We start from the raw sequence: 19,104 nt of genomic DNA, 5'->3' as shown, positions 1-19,104 counted from the left end.
GGACCAAAACCACTAAGCACCTGAAAAATTGCACCGAAATCCAACACTTGGCTGTTACTGCGACTGTCACAGTATACATCCTACCTTGCCTAACTCCATGGATTTATGAAGTGCAGCTGACACTGATGCTTCCACCAGTAGATGTGTACCACCCTAAAGCCTGATGCTGCCAAGCTGTTCAGCAGCTGAGCTGCTCTTCATTCCAGTGGGACTCTAATATGCACTGCTCACCTACAGGATGCAATGCACACAGAATCATGGAATCATTTAGGTTGGAAAAGACCTTTAAGTTCATCAAATCCAACCATTAGCCCAGAACTGCCAAGCCCGCCACTAAACCACGTCCCTAAGCATCACATCCACACATCTTTTAAACATCTCCAGGGACAGCAACTCAGCTGCTTCCCTAGGCAGCCTGTTCCAATGCTTGACAGCCCTTTCAATGAAGATATTTTTCTTCAATCCCCAATAACAAATCTAAACCTCCTCTATTCAAGATTACCAAAATGAGACTTCTAGTACAGGCTAGTTGTATACATTCATGTAGCTCCGATTTTAACAAACCCACTCAGGAAGCAGCATGGGTATTTTCAAATCTTCACAGTGCAAGAGTCTTGTTTGCACCAGGACAAACCCCAGAACTCTGCCATCGGGTGCTTGCCCTCCAGAGAGTTACCACCATACCACATCTGATCATTTTCTTTAAAAGAGGATGTCTCTAAGGTACCTCTCCCCTCTCCATCTTCTGCTGGATGGACTCTCCTCTCAGTTTTCCAGATTTTGCTAATCCCATGCCTAAACAGGTTATGCTCCCCAGAAGTTAAAGGGTAAAATCAGGTACATAACTTATAGCTGACATCTCCCCTAGCTGAGCAAGCCCTTGATGTGGGCATTTCATGATGACTGGTCTCCCACTACCTGGGGTTTCAAATTGAGGCCTGTCAGCCGAGACCAGCCCAGAAACTGCCATGGGCAACAAAGGACCACGCAGAGAGGGATGATCTATACACTTCAGTTTAAGTCAATCCCCTGACAACTTTAAAGAATAAGACCAGTAATTTAATAAGGAACCAGAATAAAGTGAGCTATAAACATCTTTCACAGCATAAATTGCTGCTAGATTAAGGTTTGTAAACCATCTCATGGGGGGAAGGGGGATACTGTTGTGAAAAGCACAATTTTAAAATCTTACATATTTTATATTTTGGTTTTTATTTAAGTTATGTTTATCAATCATACTAGATTCCGGGGATACAAACAAGTGGTAACATAATCTGCTGAAAATTAATTCTGCATGTTGGTTCTACAGTTTTAAAGGTAATAAATCATCAATCACCAGCACAGGACCACAGCATCTATTTCATGCATGAAGCAGCACTTTATCATGGTAAATTTAGTTGTGCCTTATTAAACTGACTGCAGTCTCTGGCCAGCTAGTAGAACCTGAACAGGTCTTCACATTGCATTCCTCAGAGTTCAAAATAAATCAAAAACTCCCAGCTTGCATGTATCTATGTGATTTTTAGAAAATGACTTAACCATTTCAACTACTGAACTAATTGGCAAGCGTGAGGTGAGTCTGAGGACTAAAAGTTCACGAAAAATCTCTCCTCAGCCCCCATGGCTCTGGCATAACAATCATATTACAGATTAAAAAATTAATTTAGGCTCCATACAGTCAAATACACTTTGTTCGTTCATTTCCAGTGAGGCTTTTTTTTTTGAGTTGGGTTTTTTTTTTTTAAGTGTCAGTGAATTAGTCTATACCAACAGAAAAGCATAGCCACAGGCAAACAATGTGGCTACATCCTGTTCCTCTACAAATCAATAGCAGTGCTTCTACAAGAGGATCAAACCACATAGGGCCAATTTCTCATTCAAATTCATCTCTTCTCACCAAAAATGAAATATAAAGCAATTCAAGCATTTTCCAAATCCTTCTGTCCCTTCTCCCCATGGTTTACATGCCTTTTTTTTTTTTTTTTAGGAACATAAATTTTCTCCTGTTTATGTTTTAAAGGATGCATTAGGTAGGTAAGTTCCACTCATATGGCTTTCTTCACATGCCTATTCACAGGCCAACTGTCAGAAACAGGAGTCAACATGAGTCTTTCCACTGACTTTAACCTCACCTAAAGTGATGACAGGAATAACTGAAGCACAGCAGAACCTCATCCAAAGGCTGCATTATCTTTCCCTCCACAACTTCAACCACCATCACCACTGCATTTCCCCATTGAGTTCTGTTTTCCTGAAAAGCAGTGAAATACTTCATGAAATTCCTTGACTTAAGAGGAAAAAGCTCCAAACCACAGCAAAATCAGTAATTCACAGTAATTGTGACTCTTAATGTATCATTGACTAAAATCTGCATTTCCTTAAGGAGAACGGTCATCTTAACAGTCTACCGTTATCGATTTAGCAAGCAAACAGTGCTGGCCCTTAGCTGTCACCAAAGCAATTGACATTTCCTTTTGACAAAGGAAACAGGCAAAAAATTATTTCAATCTCCAGAAATGTAATCACAGTTCATGACATAACAGCTCAAGTGCTACTCACATATAATTCTTCTTTTGAAGCAATAGATATAGCCTGACACACAGCAAGGATGTCTCACAGACTTTCCTAATACTAATTTATTGCAGAAAGCAGGTCTAATTTCCTGCCCTCGCTATAGTAATAGATTAGCAACACTTGTATTAATTCTACTTTGTTATTGTGGAATCTCAAGCAGTATGTACATCTGAATATTGAGCGCCTTTGTATAGCTACAATATAGCCTATCTGTTACACACTCGCACGGCTTCTTGCACGAGACCTATCCTTTTGAAACAGGTTTAGAATTTCCCTCAAATAGTTTCACGTCCTACCTGAAGTTTTGTACAAAAGCATATATACTGCATGGAAGGAGGCGGGGGGTGTGGTGTGTGTGAACGTAACCCACATCTACACATTTTCCTGAGAAGCAATATTACTTCACAATGAAATAGGAAACATGAAAATCCTCTCTGATAAACTTGTCATTTTTTAATATAAATAAAATAAAACAAAACAATTTTAACTTTTCAACAAAAATATGGGATGGCAGTCCCTAGACACCTGCATTGGGCTGCTCTCCGTGCTCTCTGCCTCAGACAGAGGTTACACTTCTTTGAAACAGAAAGGCAATTTCATGTTAGCTCTGTGCAATTAAAAAAAATAAACAATCTATTTCTCTTCTAAGTGAACTTCCAGGGAAAGTTTTCAATCTCGAAGTACCTTTGGTTCATGCTAAATTTATCAGAATTACTGTTTAGACAAACCGAAAAATTTAAGGTACTTAAGGCTATAGTTATGAATAGTCATAAGGCTAAAACTAAGCGTTACAAATTATTCAAGAGAGCTTTCAAACCTACTACCTTTGTAAGACTATTTAGCTAAGTGTCTTGATAATCTTGAAAACAAACAAAAATCCCCACCACCCTGTAATGACTAACCAAAATCTTGTAGTTTAACATGTTAGTCATATAGTGCCGTGTACCTATGTCACACATAATTATATTATTATCAAGCAATACATGGCAGCCTTTGTAACTGAGGTTAATTCATGCTTTTACTTTAATAAATCTGGCATCATATTAAGTATACAGATGGACAGTCACATTTGTCCAGTTGAGCAAACATTTTCTATTTAAAAAGAGACAAGTGGCCCCCTAAATTAATAAATGCTATTGTGTATGGACACACAAAATGCATCATCAGATTCTTCCCCCATTCAGTTAATCTGAGATATTTTTCCCCAAGTCCTAAAGCACAGGCACCTAGAGGAACCTCTTACTGCCATGAACTCCACACTGTCAAATTAATCAGACAACACTCTGTCATTTAAACAGCTGCTAGACAAGGACTAACGAGGAACCAGGAGGAATTCCTACATCTCTGTCTCACTCTGAATAATACATCACCCACTATCAAAAATAAATGAAGGAAACCCAAACATTTTTAGAAGAGTCTTATCTTTTTAGCCACTGGCAGATTTGCAGTGATACACCTCAGTGTTGGTACAGGTGAAAGTCTGCCTTCATGGGAACAGGCACAGTGCTGCTGAAACTACAAAAATTATGTCAGGTCTGGATATGATCCCAAGTTTATTTGACAAGATGTATTATACAGAGGTAGAAAACACATGCACTAATCCTTTACCTATATGCAAAAGAAATTAAGTTTACTTCTTACTACACTGCAGCCAATGTATAAAAGGCAAAAAATATAGCCCAAACAGCAAAGAGTAATTAAGTGCTGCATTAAAGCAGCACTCAGAGGAAAAACACTGTTTTGCAAGAACAGGTAGTACTCTCACACCAGCTCTCAGATAATCTGTCTAAACACCAGCTCTCAGCTGAGTTTGTGATGCATAAGGCAAGGCCAGACCATTCTTCTTTTCGAGGATTCTGGTCAAGGGTATCTATGACTTTAATCTACGTAATGTTTCTTTTGCAATGCCCAAAGCATATTTGCCAAACCTAGATTAAATCTAAGTTTATTTATCAACATGGTTTAACATTAATTGTGCATCAGGCTCCTCAAACCACGTGTACACATGTACCATACCACCAAGTTTAATGAAGAATACTACTTTGCCCCTTAAAAGACCAAGTCCTCAAATCAGCAAATGCTGCTTTTGTACTTAAAATGAGGAACACACAGAAAAGCTTAAAGATGACAACAGCATCACTTCAGCTCATTAGGTTAGAGCTGTTTGTAAACGATCACAATTCAGGGCCAAAGATCCAAAGCTATACCTATCGAAATGTCAACTTCAGTGCATTAAGAAGACAGCAACCAAATGTATCTACTAAGCTATTTTTTTTTTATTTCAGAGTAACATGTATTGTCCCTGGCCTGATGGATCATTTTGATTATGCTTACATACATACTGCTAAGCTTTTAAGCAGCTCTGCAATGCTGAAAGAGCAATGCAGTGAAAGCCATCTGGGTTTTCTACTGAAAGTCTTTATTAGATCCTTCTGTACTGCTGGATTCAACCTCTTCTGCCACTTTTGCCACGCAGCTGAATCTGTTCAATTTCACCACTGAATCTTCAGGCAAATCCCACAAGATTAAAGCAGGTGCAATGGATTTTGCACTTTGAAGAGAGATAGCTGAGAAATTAATTTTAAAAATAGATATTGTTGCAGCAACAAATCCTAACAAATTAAATAGCTAAATTTTTTGAGACTATTTAATAGCAAAACAGAATACAAATAATTGGACTACCGCCATTCTTCACTGCAGATAAGCCTAAACCATGTTTATAAAAAGCAAGAGACCATCTCTGCCGTGTATAACTGATAGAGAAACTAGCACTGTAGTTTTTAACCTCTTGTTGGACTTCTAGTTTCCCTTCCAATGTAATTGCTTTTTCAATAGCTATAATCAAAGGACTCATAGTAATGATGTTCACAAATTGTTAAGATTAATTTAGTAAAAAGCGAAAAAAGATTAGAAAACATATTTTATTTTCTCCTTTTTTAAATAGGAAAGCTCAGATTCAGTAACAGAGTTCGACTAACACAAACCTTTCACCCATGCCATGTAAGCAATCGCTTGAAAAATTAAATATTTCATAATGAAAGATTTCTGCCTTCCAATACGCAGGGGAAGTATCCTGCTTTACAGAAAACTCCGGTAGAGGAGTAGAGTGTATATAAAAAGAAATTCACATTTCTACACTACTAACTGCTAGATTGCTGAAGTAGCTGCAGTCATACTTCTCCATTCTCAATCACAAGAGAACACTTGCAGTAGGCACCTTGAAGTGCTCAAGACACCAAAAGCCATGGGGAGCTCAGAGATGCTAAGGAAGTAAAAATCCCAAGTGCCCATCCCGAGTCGGCCAGGATCAGCACTATCATGATGGCAGCTACACTGTGGCTGGCAGATACTGTAAGAAGTGTCCTGTTTTTCATCTGATACTAGAACAAGGGGGGAGCTATCTGCAAGTGACTAAAAACCTGCACAGTTACTAACAAATCCCTTCAATTACTATATTTATCACCCAGAAAGAAGTGATGTGTAAGTGATCATTACCTACATCATTTCATACCATTCAAGTCTGGAAATGCTGGAACTCTAGTTACCCCTATAATCTAATTCTGCTCCCCCACACCCCTGTTTTTTTGAAGCAGGGATACTGCTAAAAAACAATGCAAATTCATTATAATCCAACTTGGTTTAACTGGATTACAACATTTTCCCTTCTTCAGAGTCTTTCACTTTGACATTTTCTTTTCTTCAGAGTCCTGCACTTTACAACCTACGCACTCTCAATCTGTCTAACCTCATCTACTTTCTTTTCCTTAGAAAAACCTCAGAAACTACAAATTCTCTTCTGAGCAACTTTATCAGCTGTGCTCACTAGGGCACAACTCAAACCTTCAGCATCAAATACAGCCTGCTCCCACTACAGCTGTAAAACTACCTTCACATCCGGGTGATGTTTCCCTAAAGGTGGCAATCAGCTTCTGAACCCAGTTGCAGGAGTGAGGAGAAAGGAGATCCTGTTCAGTTTGTCCTTCTCTTTCCTTTCCGCTTCCAGCAATTGTGCACTTTTCCCCAGATGGATTACAGATGGGGTGACGAGAGCTCTCTGCCCCCAGGCTCCAGCCCCTGAGCATGGCTGGTGGAGCTGCTCTCTCCTTTCCTGGACACTGAAAATGCTTCATCCCTTGTAGTGTTGTATAAGGTAAATGGGCTGTCAAGAGCTCTGTACTTGGTTCAGTGTTTACAGTGCAGCAGAGAGGGAGACTAATGTGCTTCCCCTGCTACTAAAAGCTGTACAGGCAGCTCCTACCATGTCCTTAGTGAGGGCAGGAGCCCAGCCCTGGGGTGATAAACAAAGGCAGCACCCCAGGGAGAGAAAGGCAACAGTGATTTTTTTTGACTGTCTTCAAACCTGGACTGAGAGTCTCCATGTCAAATATCAACCTTATTGAAAGCAGCCTGTGAAAGAATAGAACTTCTTGAAAGATAAAGTGCAAGATTTCCTTCAGGTCAGAACATTGTGGGCAAAGACGGATGGCTGCCTGATTCACCTGGAATAAATTTCTAAGACCCAGCTCTTAGACCCCATTCTCATGACACCACTTGGGGAAAAACAACAACAACAACAACAAAAAACCCTGAAACCAAAACCCACCCTGCTTCTAAAAAGCCTGTGAACCCAGTGGGCACATCCAAGTGTATAAAGCCAGCCACCTGCATAAACAAAAGCAGTGTCAAACACTAAATGATTTCATTAGCTAGATCAGCATCTCAAACAGGACAACACAGCAAGTCATTCTCCTTTGAGAAGCAGCAAGATTACAGCACACACATGCATTTCTATAGCACAGCACGCAAGAGTCTAAACCAGGCAAGCAGTCATTTATTCTAACTAGCAAGAGGTGCTTCAGGTGTTGGTTTAGTACAACCTGCCTGTGCTCCTTCCTAAAAGGCATGCTAGGGTATTTTCTGGCAGCTTGTCTTTCAAAGTTTGCCTAATTCCATCCTTACGTGCACTCCAGCTGCTAGCTCCTGGGTAACATAACTGCTGGGAAGCAACAGGGCAGCCCAAGCGCAAGTCGTCGGTCTGGCGCTGTCCTACACCTCAGAGCATTTCCTAGAGTGGTAGGTAATATGGGTGATGCCCGTCGCATACCCAGATCTCAGCAACTTCACATCAGGAGGACCACATTAATTGGAATCCTTGCTTTCCCACCACTATGTAAGAGTAGTTTTAGATCTGCATCATTCCCTGAGAGAAATATTTTTGATCATTTCTAAAGAGGTTTATTTAACAGGCCAATTAGCCTCCTGCTAATTATCTCTCATGCTGGATAACAGTCAAACAATGTAGACAGAAGTATACAAAAGTATTCTGGTTATTCTTCTCTAACTTTTCAGCTATGCCAAGCTCCTCAGTCTCAGAAACATTTTCAGTTTCCCTTCACTGTATATAGATGAACGTGTTGCTACTTTACATTTTTTAATGCTCATGATTGAACCTTCACATGGCTCAGGCAGGAGAAACACTATCACTTGGGGAGTGTGCTTGCTAGACCAAGGGCAAAACATGAGGTGTAACCAGTCACCGCATGAACATTCTGGACACTGTATTAGAGGATGGCTACTGACTGTCAGAGATACCCCAAGAGTTCAGCCTGAAAATTACTATTTTGACGCTTTCAAAATATCTGGGAAGTGTTTTGATAAACTATATTATTTTTTATGCAACTATCACTACTGCACTTCTTACTAGTGTCTTTGAATTTCTAACTACTTATTGTTCACTTTTCTTATTTGGGGTTCACAGTTTAACTTCTTGACCCACATCCTGTAAAAGTTTACAATGATAAAAAGGTGGTAATCCCATGTTGTAGTTATAAAATTGGTTAAATGCATTAGGAACGTTTATCCAGGAGAAAATGATACGGCTCTGCAGAAAATTCTATAAGCAAAGATATTTAGACAAGTGCTACATCAGAAGTAGCACCATATGTTCCCAAACTCCAGCATGAAAGACAAAATGCCTGTAAAATGAAAAGCAATGAATGTTTTCCAAAAGCTACCACCCTGAGAACTTAAAAATATGCACTCATTTCAAGTACCAAATAATCAGACCAATCTAATGATGAAGGAGATAATTAAAAGACTAACAGGTTGCTAAATTGTGCTCAGGACACACAACCTGGCGTTTTGCTCTCGTTTATAAGTAAGATTAAAATAGTAACAGTACCAATGTCTCTTTAATCTCTGCGCAGTTTTGAAACATTCGATTGCACTCAGACCGCATTTCATCATAAGAAGTGCCATTAAAAACTCACTACTTAGCATGGCAGGAAGCTGCTATAATTACAGTAACTTTCTACTCATAACAAGAACTGTTACTGTAGTCCTGTCATCACATATCACCCACTGGAAATGTTTAGGCTGTCATTATTGAACGTCAAAGCCTGATTCCCCACTGAGTATACATTACTATGGAGGTTTAAAATCCTGGATTGAATTCTGATTGGTGCCATTCATAAACATTTTTAGAAATGACTCTGTTCCAGTTACTTTGTACAGGAAACCTCCACCTTCTGGCAGACAGCGAGAACCTCTAACCAGTCTTTCCTCAAACACAGCCACTGATTCATGTGACTTTGTAAACATTTCAGACCGCAGTATTTGATAGATAGCAGCAGCAACCACCTAGCTGCTAGAAATGAGTCTACCAGCATTCAGCCAAAAAAATCTCAAAATACACTAGTTCACCGAGTTCTTATCATCCACATCTGCCAAGTCACAGGGATGTTCAGACAGAGACTCGTCATGGAGATTTATATCTGCTAAGTACTTACTTCCCCTCCTCCCTAGCATATTCACAAGATGCCACACTATTGATCGATACCAAGGGCCAAATGACCATCTTGCCAAAATAATGGTTCTTTTTTTTTTTTTTTTTAGCATATAAGAGCTTTTACTTTTAAATTTTATTCTGATGAAAGATTGATTTTGACTCATTTTGACTGTATCAGTTAGCAAACTGAATTCCTCAGCTGATAGCAGACCATGCCTCTGTTTCATATCAGCATCTTGATTTTCCAAATGAAAACAACTACAGCTACACAACAATTTGGCAGCATTAAAAAAAGGCCACAAGAAACAAGACAGAAAAATATAGCTTCCTCTAGTGAAGCTATCACAGCACTTCCAAGTTTGGATTCATTGTAAATCACCTTCTCTATGTGCAAGGACACTTTTACCCATCCCTGTAAATGCAAAAGGTACATTAACATCTTCTAATATGCCTGCTGCGCACACACAAAAATAATTAAAGACAGCTTTGCTCCCCACTGGCCAGTTTAGCATAATTCAGGAAATTCAGGAAGGAAGGAAACACTGCTTTAAAAGTTGATTTTGAAAGGAAACACATTGAAAATGTTTTTATCAAGCTAATTGTTCACGAAGGTGTTTTCTAGGTGTGCAAATAACCTCAGCCCCAGTTTTTACACCACACTCAAAACAGACTTAAGAAAAAAGCACTTAGAAAAGCCAGATGATGCAAGAAATAACCAGTAGCTAAACCTCAGAAAACCTGGATTTAAGGTTTAGTTAGTGACTGATTAATCTTATTTAGATTAAACATTTGTTTAGCTCATGGTTCTTCATACACAAGATGATGATCACAGTATTTGCTTCGCTCGTAAATTTTTTTGAGAACTACTGATAAAAAGCTTTAAGTAATAACCTGGCACTACCACCAGGAGTATGCATTTTCTCAAGTTAACAGCACATCCATAGCTCTTTATATACATCAAGGTCTCAACTTCACAAAGCCATGTTTTCCTGACTTTGTGCAACCAGTAGCTTGGCTATAATCAAGGAAGCATTCATGCATGTAAATCAGTGCGAGTTCCGCCACACACTGACACTGTCCCGGTCAACACAAGAGATCTCCAGGACTAGAACTGCCAGTTACTCCAGCTCCAGCTGAAAAGCGGAAGGAAGCTCTCTAGTCAGGGCTGCATGACTGTTAGGAGATAAAGCAAGACTGCTGCACAAGCCTCTGCAGGCTCACACTCCACAGGTAGAAGCTGGAGCAAGGCGAGGACTTTCTGATGGCTTTCCACAGCAACAAAGGGAGCAAAGAAAACCAGCTATGTCCTCCTCTCCTCTAGCTCCCTTGGCTGGTACCACCACTGCTGGTATCAGAGACTTGCTTTGGACCTTTCAGAAGCTCACAGGACTCTCTGAAGCACAGAAGCAGGCTTACACAGCCCAAACCAAAGCAAAAGCTTTTTGCCAACAGATTGGGCCTGAAAAGAACAGACATACTGCAACAGCAATTTCCAGAAGATGCTTCTGTGTCATTAGTCTGACTAACAACATGTTACCGATTCAGTCTTTCCCTCTGCCAGATGTTCATGAATTCAGCAAAATTCAAACATACCACAGACACACAAAATAGGTATCATTGAACATTTATTTTGGTGGCTTTCAGATCTGATACATACTTGGGTTTGGGTTTTCCAGAGTTTGTCTTTGGTTTTGATGGTTAAGTTTTCTGCACAATACACAATAAAAAAACATATGTTCACAAGCAAGATAACAGAATACAAGATCTGACGACACCGCTGCAGCGATGCCATACCAGAAGGTGAAGGAAGCCACCTGAACAGTGAGGAGCACACTTTGGTTTTGAGGAAGGCAGAGGATGCTCCGATCTCTCTGAGAATACTCCCCACCCTGCCAGAACACGCATTAGCATACTTGCATGCAATGAAATTGATACCAAGCCTTCTCTGACTAGCTATCACTAAAATCTCACAACTCCACACAGTCAGCCTCTAGCCCAGCTGACTGGTTTGCAGCTACCAGGCCACATCTTGCATGGTATGGAGGATAAGCACCAACAGAGCTGAAAGCAGACAGGCTCACAGATGAAAGCTTAGTCAGCATCACGCCAAGCCAAGATCTACGATCTCGTCCACCCCTGGAACTCCACAGATCTGCAGCTGGCTTGAGCCCCGAATTAGAAATACATTTGGATTGATAAAGGGATGGGTATACATGCAGAAAGAGAACTGGACCTGCAATCCGTAGGTCAAAGAGCTACTTCTGATTTACACCATTAAACCAGAGAAATCTATTTTTGCTGCAATATGTTTCTCTACATATGCAACAAATGTCTCTGGTTGTGGCTAAAATTGAGAACATTCTCAGCTTTATCCTCTCCAGATTCCCGATAAGACTTCTGAAGCAGTGAAGAAACCATCTCTCAAAGAACCTTTCCCACTGTGTTTCACCAGATATGATGGGACACAAAATTAGTACTTAGTAATTACCATATCAACAGTCATGCTAGTTAGATGAGTAAACCAACTGGCTGGTTTATTCATCATCTAACTAGCATGACTATCCACACTCCTGAGGCATCTGAATACTATCCTGATGGGTAAGACACAGACCAGTGAGGCTCAGTGTTCAGAATTAAGATGCCTCTGTCTCCCTGGGAAACAGAATTTCCTAATAAACAGAATACAAACTTATCTGGATTTTTCTCACTCTGGGCAGTAAAAAAAATCTACTAATCCCTTTACTCTTCCATTACGGATCCTTTCCCACGAGTTTCAAGAGCCTCATGCTTCCTATGCATCATAATGCATTTCTGAGCAGTGCTGCTAAAACAAATAACTTCAAACTTAAAAAGATTTTTGGGGTATTAAAAGCACTTAATCAAAAATGTTAAATTTGAGTGTGTCACCTGACTATCTTTGCAGTCAACACCCTGTTTCTCCTGTAACAGGGACAACGAATAACCAAAGCTCTCACATTAGGTTTAAGAGACACGTAGGATTAATATCTATCATCAATTTACTGGAAAATACATCTGCTAAGTGCACCTCTACCAAACACAAAGGAGACAGAGCCAAGGTCTGCTACATTTGAAGTACAGATGTTTCCGTATTGATAAATTCGACAGGTATTTTGCTCTCAAAGCAAACAGAAATTCTCATTCATTCTTCACTCATCATTCAAATATCCATTTTCCAAGCTGATATTGGAATCAACTCTGTCAATTCTGTTAGTTAAAACCATAAAGTAAAAACTCCATCAAGCAACAGAGGTGGAATAGAATATGTTGCTCAGGAAACCGACTTAGCTTCAGTGCTGGAAGTACATATTTCCAGGTGGCAGTTGGTAAGTGTTGACTTGTCATTTAAGTACAATACACTTGGCTTGATTTGGATTGTTGCCGAGTTTTCACGAAAGAGGGTCAAGCAAGTCTTTTTTGTGCCACATCTCTTTTTGGACTTCCCCAAGTATCTTTTCAGTACTCCATGGGTCTACAACCAGATGTACTTGCAGTAGTGCGACCAATACAAGGAGTGAGCACCATCCAACTCATTCTTGGCAAAATCAGAATGATACAGTGACTTGAGAGTATCAACTCTGAGATCCACAATTCCAAGACAGTCTGATCAGCCACTTCTGTGCTGTCAGGAAATCTAGCAATTCATTTTTATCAGTCTAAATACAACTTTTTGGAACACCCCAAAAGGTTAAGAAATCTTTCCATTTTATTACATTCACTGAGAAGGTAAAATATGCAAATACCAACGCTTTAATACTAAAATTAGGATTTAATAGGTTCAGGATGCTTTTGCCCTCCTAGTTCTCCAAAATATTCGCACATGTTATGGCTGCAGGCAGTCAAAATGTAGCATTCGGCATTATTGATCGGAGTGTAGACCAGGTATCAAGTTCCAACAAGAAGGAATAAATCAAAAAGTTCTTAGCACCTGTACCTGGAGGAGACACAGATTCTGGTATCTTCTGCTCTTTAGTTAAGACTGCAGAGCCTTTGGTCTTGGTGGTTGGAGAGCTGGTTAGGAAAAAAAACATTGTTGGAACACTTTGGTTTCATGTTTCCTTTATGGGCTTAATGATAGTGGAAAAAACCTAAAATTCAAAATTCAACTTCAGGTTACAAAAAATTAAAAAACGGACACAGGCAAGCAACATGAATGATAATAACAACCAAGTGACTTCATTCACAGCACTGCAAAAGCATGGATATTTAAGCATCTTGCTTCTGTCTCTGGGCATCTAATTTCTGTGCAAGTTGGGTGCCAATGAGGAGTGAAGTGCTCAAATATTTCCAAGGCTCTAAGCCAATTTTCAGGTTCTACCTCAAGCATTCATATGCTTGTGCCTGATGTATTTGGCTGCCTTCAGTGAAATGTTCTTTTTCTCTCTCATAATCAAACAGTATTTTGAGAGACCCATCTTAATGTCATTGGTAATATTTTCAGACCACAAAAAAACTGAGATGGATTTTTAACATCATTAAGATTCATTCACTGTAAAACAAAAATAGACTCAGAAACCAAGAGGGGATGCAGGTCACCTATCAATGCTTTTTCTCCAGGCTTATCTGAACTGCACATAAATGTGAGCTACACAGTGACATCAGCCCTGTAAACTTCGCAAAAAGCATATTTTTTTTTTCCTTTGAATCCAAGCTACAAGTACATGCTCCATAAGCCCACAGCAAACGTTTATCAAGGCAAATTTTCACAATTCACAGAAACTTAAAGAGATGCAGTGAAAGCAATCTAGTGAGTTTTGAGGTCAAAGATTTGAAGGAGGCATCTCACTACTGATCAAATTAGAGAAGCTGGCTATTACAGGCATAATAGCTCTGGAATAACTCGGGTAACCTTGAGGAAGTAGTGAAATGGAGACCTTTAAAAGACACTCAATATTGTTGCTTACCACATGGCTCACTGTGCTTTTTCAGCTCTAACGTATCTTTTACTCTTAACCCTGCTTGAACACTACTGTGTTTGATTAATCTAAATAACCACTTAAATTATTATACGGAGTTTTAAAAATCAGTATTAAAAACCTTGTCACCATTTTTCCCCCCTCTCTGTAACCTGACATAATATTCAGTGCAAAGTTTACACAAGTCATGCAAATAAAAAATAAGCACGTACTTGCTGAAGTATACAGGTGCACAACTGCTGGCTTCTTCCTCTCCCCAAGAATGTACATAAACAATGTAAATATGCCAGACGTTTTATAGCAGAATGACAAGTTGAACTAAGACTATTTGTTATTCACAGTCTTCACATAACTGTTCATCTTTAAAGACAGCCTAGCTCAAGATAGCAGCTTTCCCATTCACAATCAATAATTTGCAAACATTTTCATGCTGTGTACCAAATGCTCATGGACAGATCTCAAATCATGATCCTGACTCTTCTGTGTATTTTGCAGAATGAAAAAGCACAAGGAAAAAAATACACTAAAACATTAAACGTGCACAGACTAGTACCATCAGTGTATTTATTCTTTTAAAGACAAATTTGGTATATATCCTTTCCCCTCCATGTTACACTTGGTGTAATTAATTTCCTCTGAAACAGATTACTGTTATTACTGTTACAGTATATCTTGCTGGTTTTCAGTCCCACTGTCCAGGGCCTCTCCCAGGTTAATCCTTCCCTCTTCTCATTTCATCTGGTATCTTTCTGTTATGACACTGTCTGAAAATACCATCAGTGATCACATTTCAAAAGAACTTTAAATAGTACAAAGAGGGTAAAGAGAGAAGGGTGAATTTTTCTCCTCACTTACTTAAATACGCTTTTATATTTCATGATTGTGAGTGCCCCACAGATTCCTGAAGATTCTTAATTCATGTATGTAAAGGATTCGGAGAACATTACTAAAACCCTTCACATTACTTCAACTTTGCACTAACAGTGTAGACGGCATTGTTAAGTTCTTGAGGAATATTTCAAGTCACAGCTGGAGAGCAAGCATGTGGAAAAATTGCATCCATATACAAAGGAACAGTGACCAAAAGAACCACCTCGCAGCAACCAGAAATTGCCACACTGGACCAGACCAATTAGTGTTTTAACTTTCCCCGCCACCCCACCCCCAAACTGGGATCAGGGCCAGCTGTTTTAGAGAGCGACACACAAAACCTTTTGCCATTAACAGCACTGGAACGACACACCGGAGTGAAATTCACCATCATTTTCCATTACTTAGAAGCTGATGTTCACCTTAGACCAAATGAGTGAGACCTCTTCCCCCAAACACCAGGGATTCCCTTATCTTTCATTGTGTATTATCCAAAGGAACATATGATACTTCTCAGGACTTTAACTGTTGTTGGGCTCTGTGCCATTTCACAGCAATGAGGGTCTGGCTAAATCTGCTAGTGTTGCTTAAGAGTTTAGTTACAACTGAGCATCCTATTAAAATACTTCTCCAAATTCCATGGTACACTGCTCTGTCCCTTTTTCTTTACTAAGGCTTAACGCTGCAGTTGTCTGCAGACAGACAAGAACACTGATGCTTACACAGTAGACTATTCTACAGATTCAAGCATACGGTTGTGTTAAAACAGATCATACCACAAGCACTGTATAACTTGGGTTTAATCTTTCACGAGTATGGATATGGTATATTAAGATGTACTTCTTTCTGCATTAAGCAAAATTCAAAGCTCAGCGTTTCATTCCTAGCTGATTCTCTTAAGAGAGCCCACCCTTTTAACTATTCAAGAAGCACATGCAGACAAGATTTATATCAAGATCATGACTTGAAGATAACTCTCAGTCCTCTCTCAGTAACTATATATCTGTGTATATGACAATAAGACCTAAGATAAGCTGTGCTTCAGTCTGCTAATTAAGACATGACTTACTGGCTCAGAAGCCGATGAATTTTCATTGCTAGAGTCATTTTCGTATGTACAAAAAGCTTTATTATACCTCATTAAATACCTTATAATTTGGAATGCCTCACTGTCCTTGACTCCTGTCAAAATCTATGCACTTTGTGTGTGAACAGTAGTACAAAATTTTAACCCCATGCTATATTGACTGCTTCACTCTTCCCTAATTGTCTAACCAATTCAGCTCCAGTCCCTGCACAACCTGCAGCAACACTCCATTGTTAACTTCCTAATAAATAAAGAAACAAACAAATAACAATTAAAAAATCTCATTAATAGATAGAACAGAAGAGACGGGATACTGATTAACATATAAAATATATACCCTACAAGTTCTTAAACAAGCAGCAATTACCAAGAGTTATTGTAGTATTCTAACTCTGCATTATGACTGCCAGAGTTCAGAGGATTTCACAATTTAATCACTGTAATATTTCTAAAAACATATTTTACTATTATAAAATCTAACACTAACTCAGAAAGCTGTGCAAAGGACTATGTTACATGAGGTCCTGTCCTCAGGTTAAAGGTACTCTTGCTAGACAAGGCTTTAACGTAAGGACTCTCTACTCCAGCACTAAAAACCAGAGTAAGATAAAAATCTGCCCACATACCTGAGGCAGGCAACACTAACAGTCGTGCCAGCTCCTGATGAGCTCTCAGAGGTAAAGGCAAGCATCTTGCATCTTGACCCAATATGAAAAATAAATAAGCTTCTCTATTGTGTACATATCAAAACAAACTCCCACTCACTACTCAGAAAATACATTCTTTTAAAAAACATATGATTAAATAAACAAAACAAAAGAAAAATCAGTATGACAGATCCATCCCAGATGTAACACTATTAAAGTCAAGGGATGCACACAACTGCTGGCTTGCAGAGTGTTTGTCAAGACACCATCAATAATGGCACTGTGATACATTGTTAGCCTTTCACTTCTAGAGGTCTGTGGTCAAACGTCAGTGGAGTTCCAACACTCAAAACAAGAGATAGGGCCACACATCTCAAATTAATCTGCCAGCCAGCATGGCTACTAACCTCCACCTCATACTGGTTAAATGTTTGGAAGGGCACCGTTCACAGGTCTGCAGGGAGAGTCACTGCATGGGCTGTATCACCACTTCTGTGTGACTGTGGTACGTCACACGAACTGGGGGATGAGTAACCAACTCACTGGCAGAAGCATTACAGTCAGCACCAATCCCCTCCCATCTTACTAACACACACACACACTCATTACAGACTAACACAGACTTCATTCTAAAAGATACATGGCACACTGGTGATGGTTTAAAGGCAATATATCTATATTCCCTACTTTGATTCTTGCTTCCATCAAAGAAAGACTGAATTAGCATCAAGTCCTTGCTGCAAAACAAAGTCATCTGTGCAGCAGGACAGCAAACTTAAGAGAAAAAGGAAAAAGTACAAAGCTTGAAAAGCAGAAAAAACTTCACAGAAAAAATACGACAAATTAAAGTAGTGACTTCATAGAAAGCACTGTGTATCACATGTGGCTGTGGTGTGTTCATAGTCCTGGTAACAAGGAAGGGTGTTCAGCTGAATCCCTCCTGTACTTCCCACCGTAACATGTAGTGCCACTGCCCGTCTAGCACCAAACAAGACCAAGATAGAAGCAAACCTCTGCGATCAGCACCAGTTTGTTTGCCACTTTGATCACCCACTGAACTTTTCAGTAATCAAGAGGGCTGGAACATCCATACCACCCTTTGAAACTAAAGTTTCTTTATAAGGAGAGGCGTCACTCTTTTCCATTAACGTATCAGCAGTTTTGTTGGGAGGATTATTATAAAACATTCAAACCAAAACTGGCTTTGTCAGTGCCATTGAAGATATCCAAGCATGAACTCTTCCCAAAAGCTATATAACATGAGTTTCTAGTAGGTTCATTGTTTTGATATTACAAGCTACGTTTTCAACCTGAAAAATTCCTCCACAAAGAATGAATTTGGTAATAAATGCAGCATGCTCTAGTCACACACATATTCACATATCATGCCCCAGTTCTCTCAGTGTGTAACAGCTAAAACTAATTTACAAGTTTGACATACAAAAATATCAGTTGAAAAACTCCAGCTGACAAAGTTTCAGAGCTCTACACTTTAAAAAAATACATTTCCGAAATAAATAGTAGACTACTTCATACAGGCAAGCAAAAAATTCTCTCAGCCCTGTAGCCTTTGTTTATACAGCAACAGGTTACTCTCAAGAGCAACTAATGCTGTACCAGGCTCCCAACAGCAGACACACAGTGCTGGGTGCCATCAGGAAAGCTCAAGTCACACACAAAGTATTGTACACCGCTATTAATGACAGGCAAATTATTTCCATTTCAACTTTAAGAAACACATAAGCAAACCTACATTGAACCATGACATCATTTCACTATTTGGCCAGCACGATGTGAGCTATTTCCACAGAGAGGGTATCAGTTAACCCAGTAACACTATTACAAGTTTTTTCTCTCTGAAGTCATACTGCAGTCTCCTCTTTTTACTCAGCACAGTATTTTCTGATTTTATTTTCCTTATAAGAAGCACATTTATAGCAAAAGTTGTTCAGAATTTAAGCTGAGTCTCCATTTAGCCTACAAATACCTTTGTTCATGCAGAGAAGTGCTGTTGCATTTGTTCTGTAAGGATCCTCACACCTCCAGCAGTATATATAGTGTTAGTCAGCAGTTTTACTTCTCTTCATTAATAACCTCAGCAGGAAGCGAAAAGCACATACGAAAGCCTTCTGATACTTGCCTTTCACACAGAAGTCAAAGCCCAGAGTAAAATAAAGGGCTTCTTAAAATAGAAAGTTTACAATA

General features: G+C 39.3%; 1 protein-coding gene across 11 annotated transcripts in view; it reads right to left on the bottom strand.

The window, feature by feature from the left end:
• Positions 1 to 19,104, bottom strand: part of CCDC85A (coiled-coil domain containing 85A) — a 196,352-nt gene that overhangs the window by 164,671 nt on the left and 12,577 nt on the right. Inside the window, exon 3 of one of the 11 annotated variants that reach the window (XM_055815928.1) lies at positions 10,993 to 13,390. The exons of the other annotated variants lie outside the window; for them this stretch is intronic. Coding sequence (XP_055671903.1) covers positions 13,353 to 13,390 — 38 coding nt within the window. The 3' untranslated portion in view covers positions 10,993 to 13,352. Of the gene's footprint in view, positions 1 to 10,992; positions 13,391 to 19,104 lie in introns of those variants that run through there. 11 annotated transcript variants of the gene reach the window in all.

This window comes from Falco peregrinus, chromosome 11 (assembly GCF_023634155.1).
Source record: "Falco peregrinus isolate bFalPer1 chromosome 11, bFalPer1.pri, whole genome shotgun sequence".
Taxonomy (NCBI): Eukaryota; Metazoa; Chordata; class Aves; order Falconiformes; family Falconidae; genus Falco; species Falco peregrinus.
This window is presented reverse-complemented; position numbering and strand designations above follow the sequence as displayed.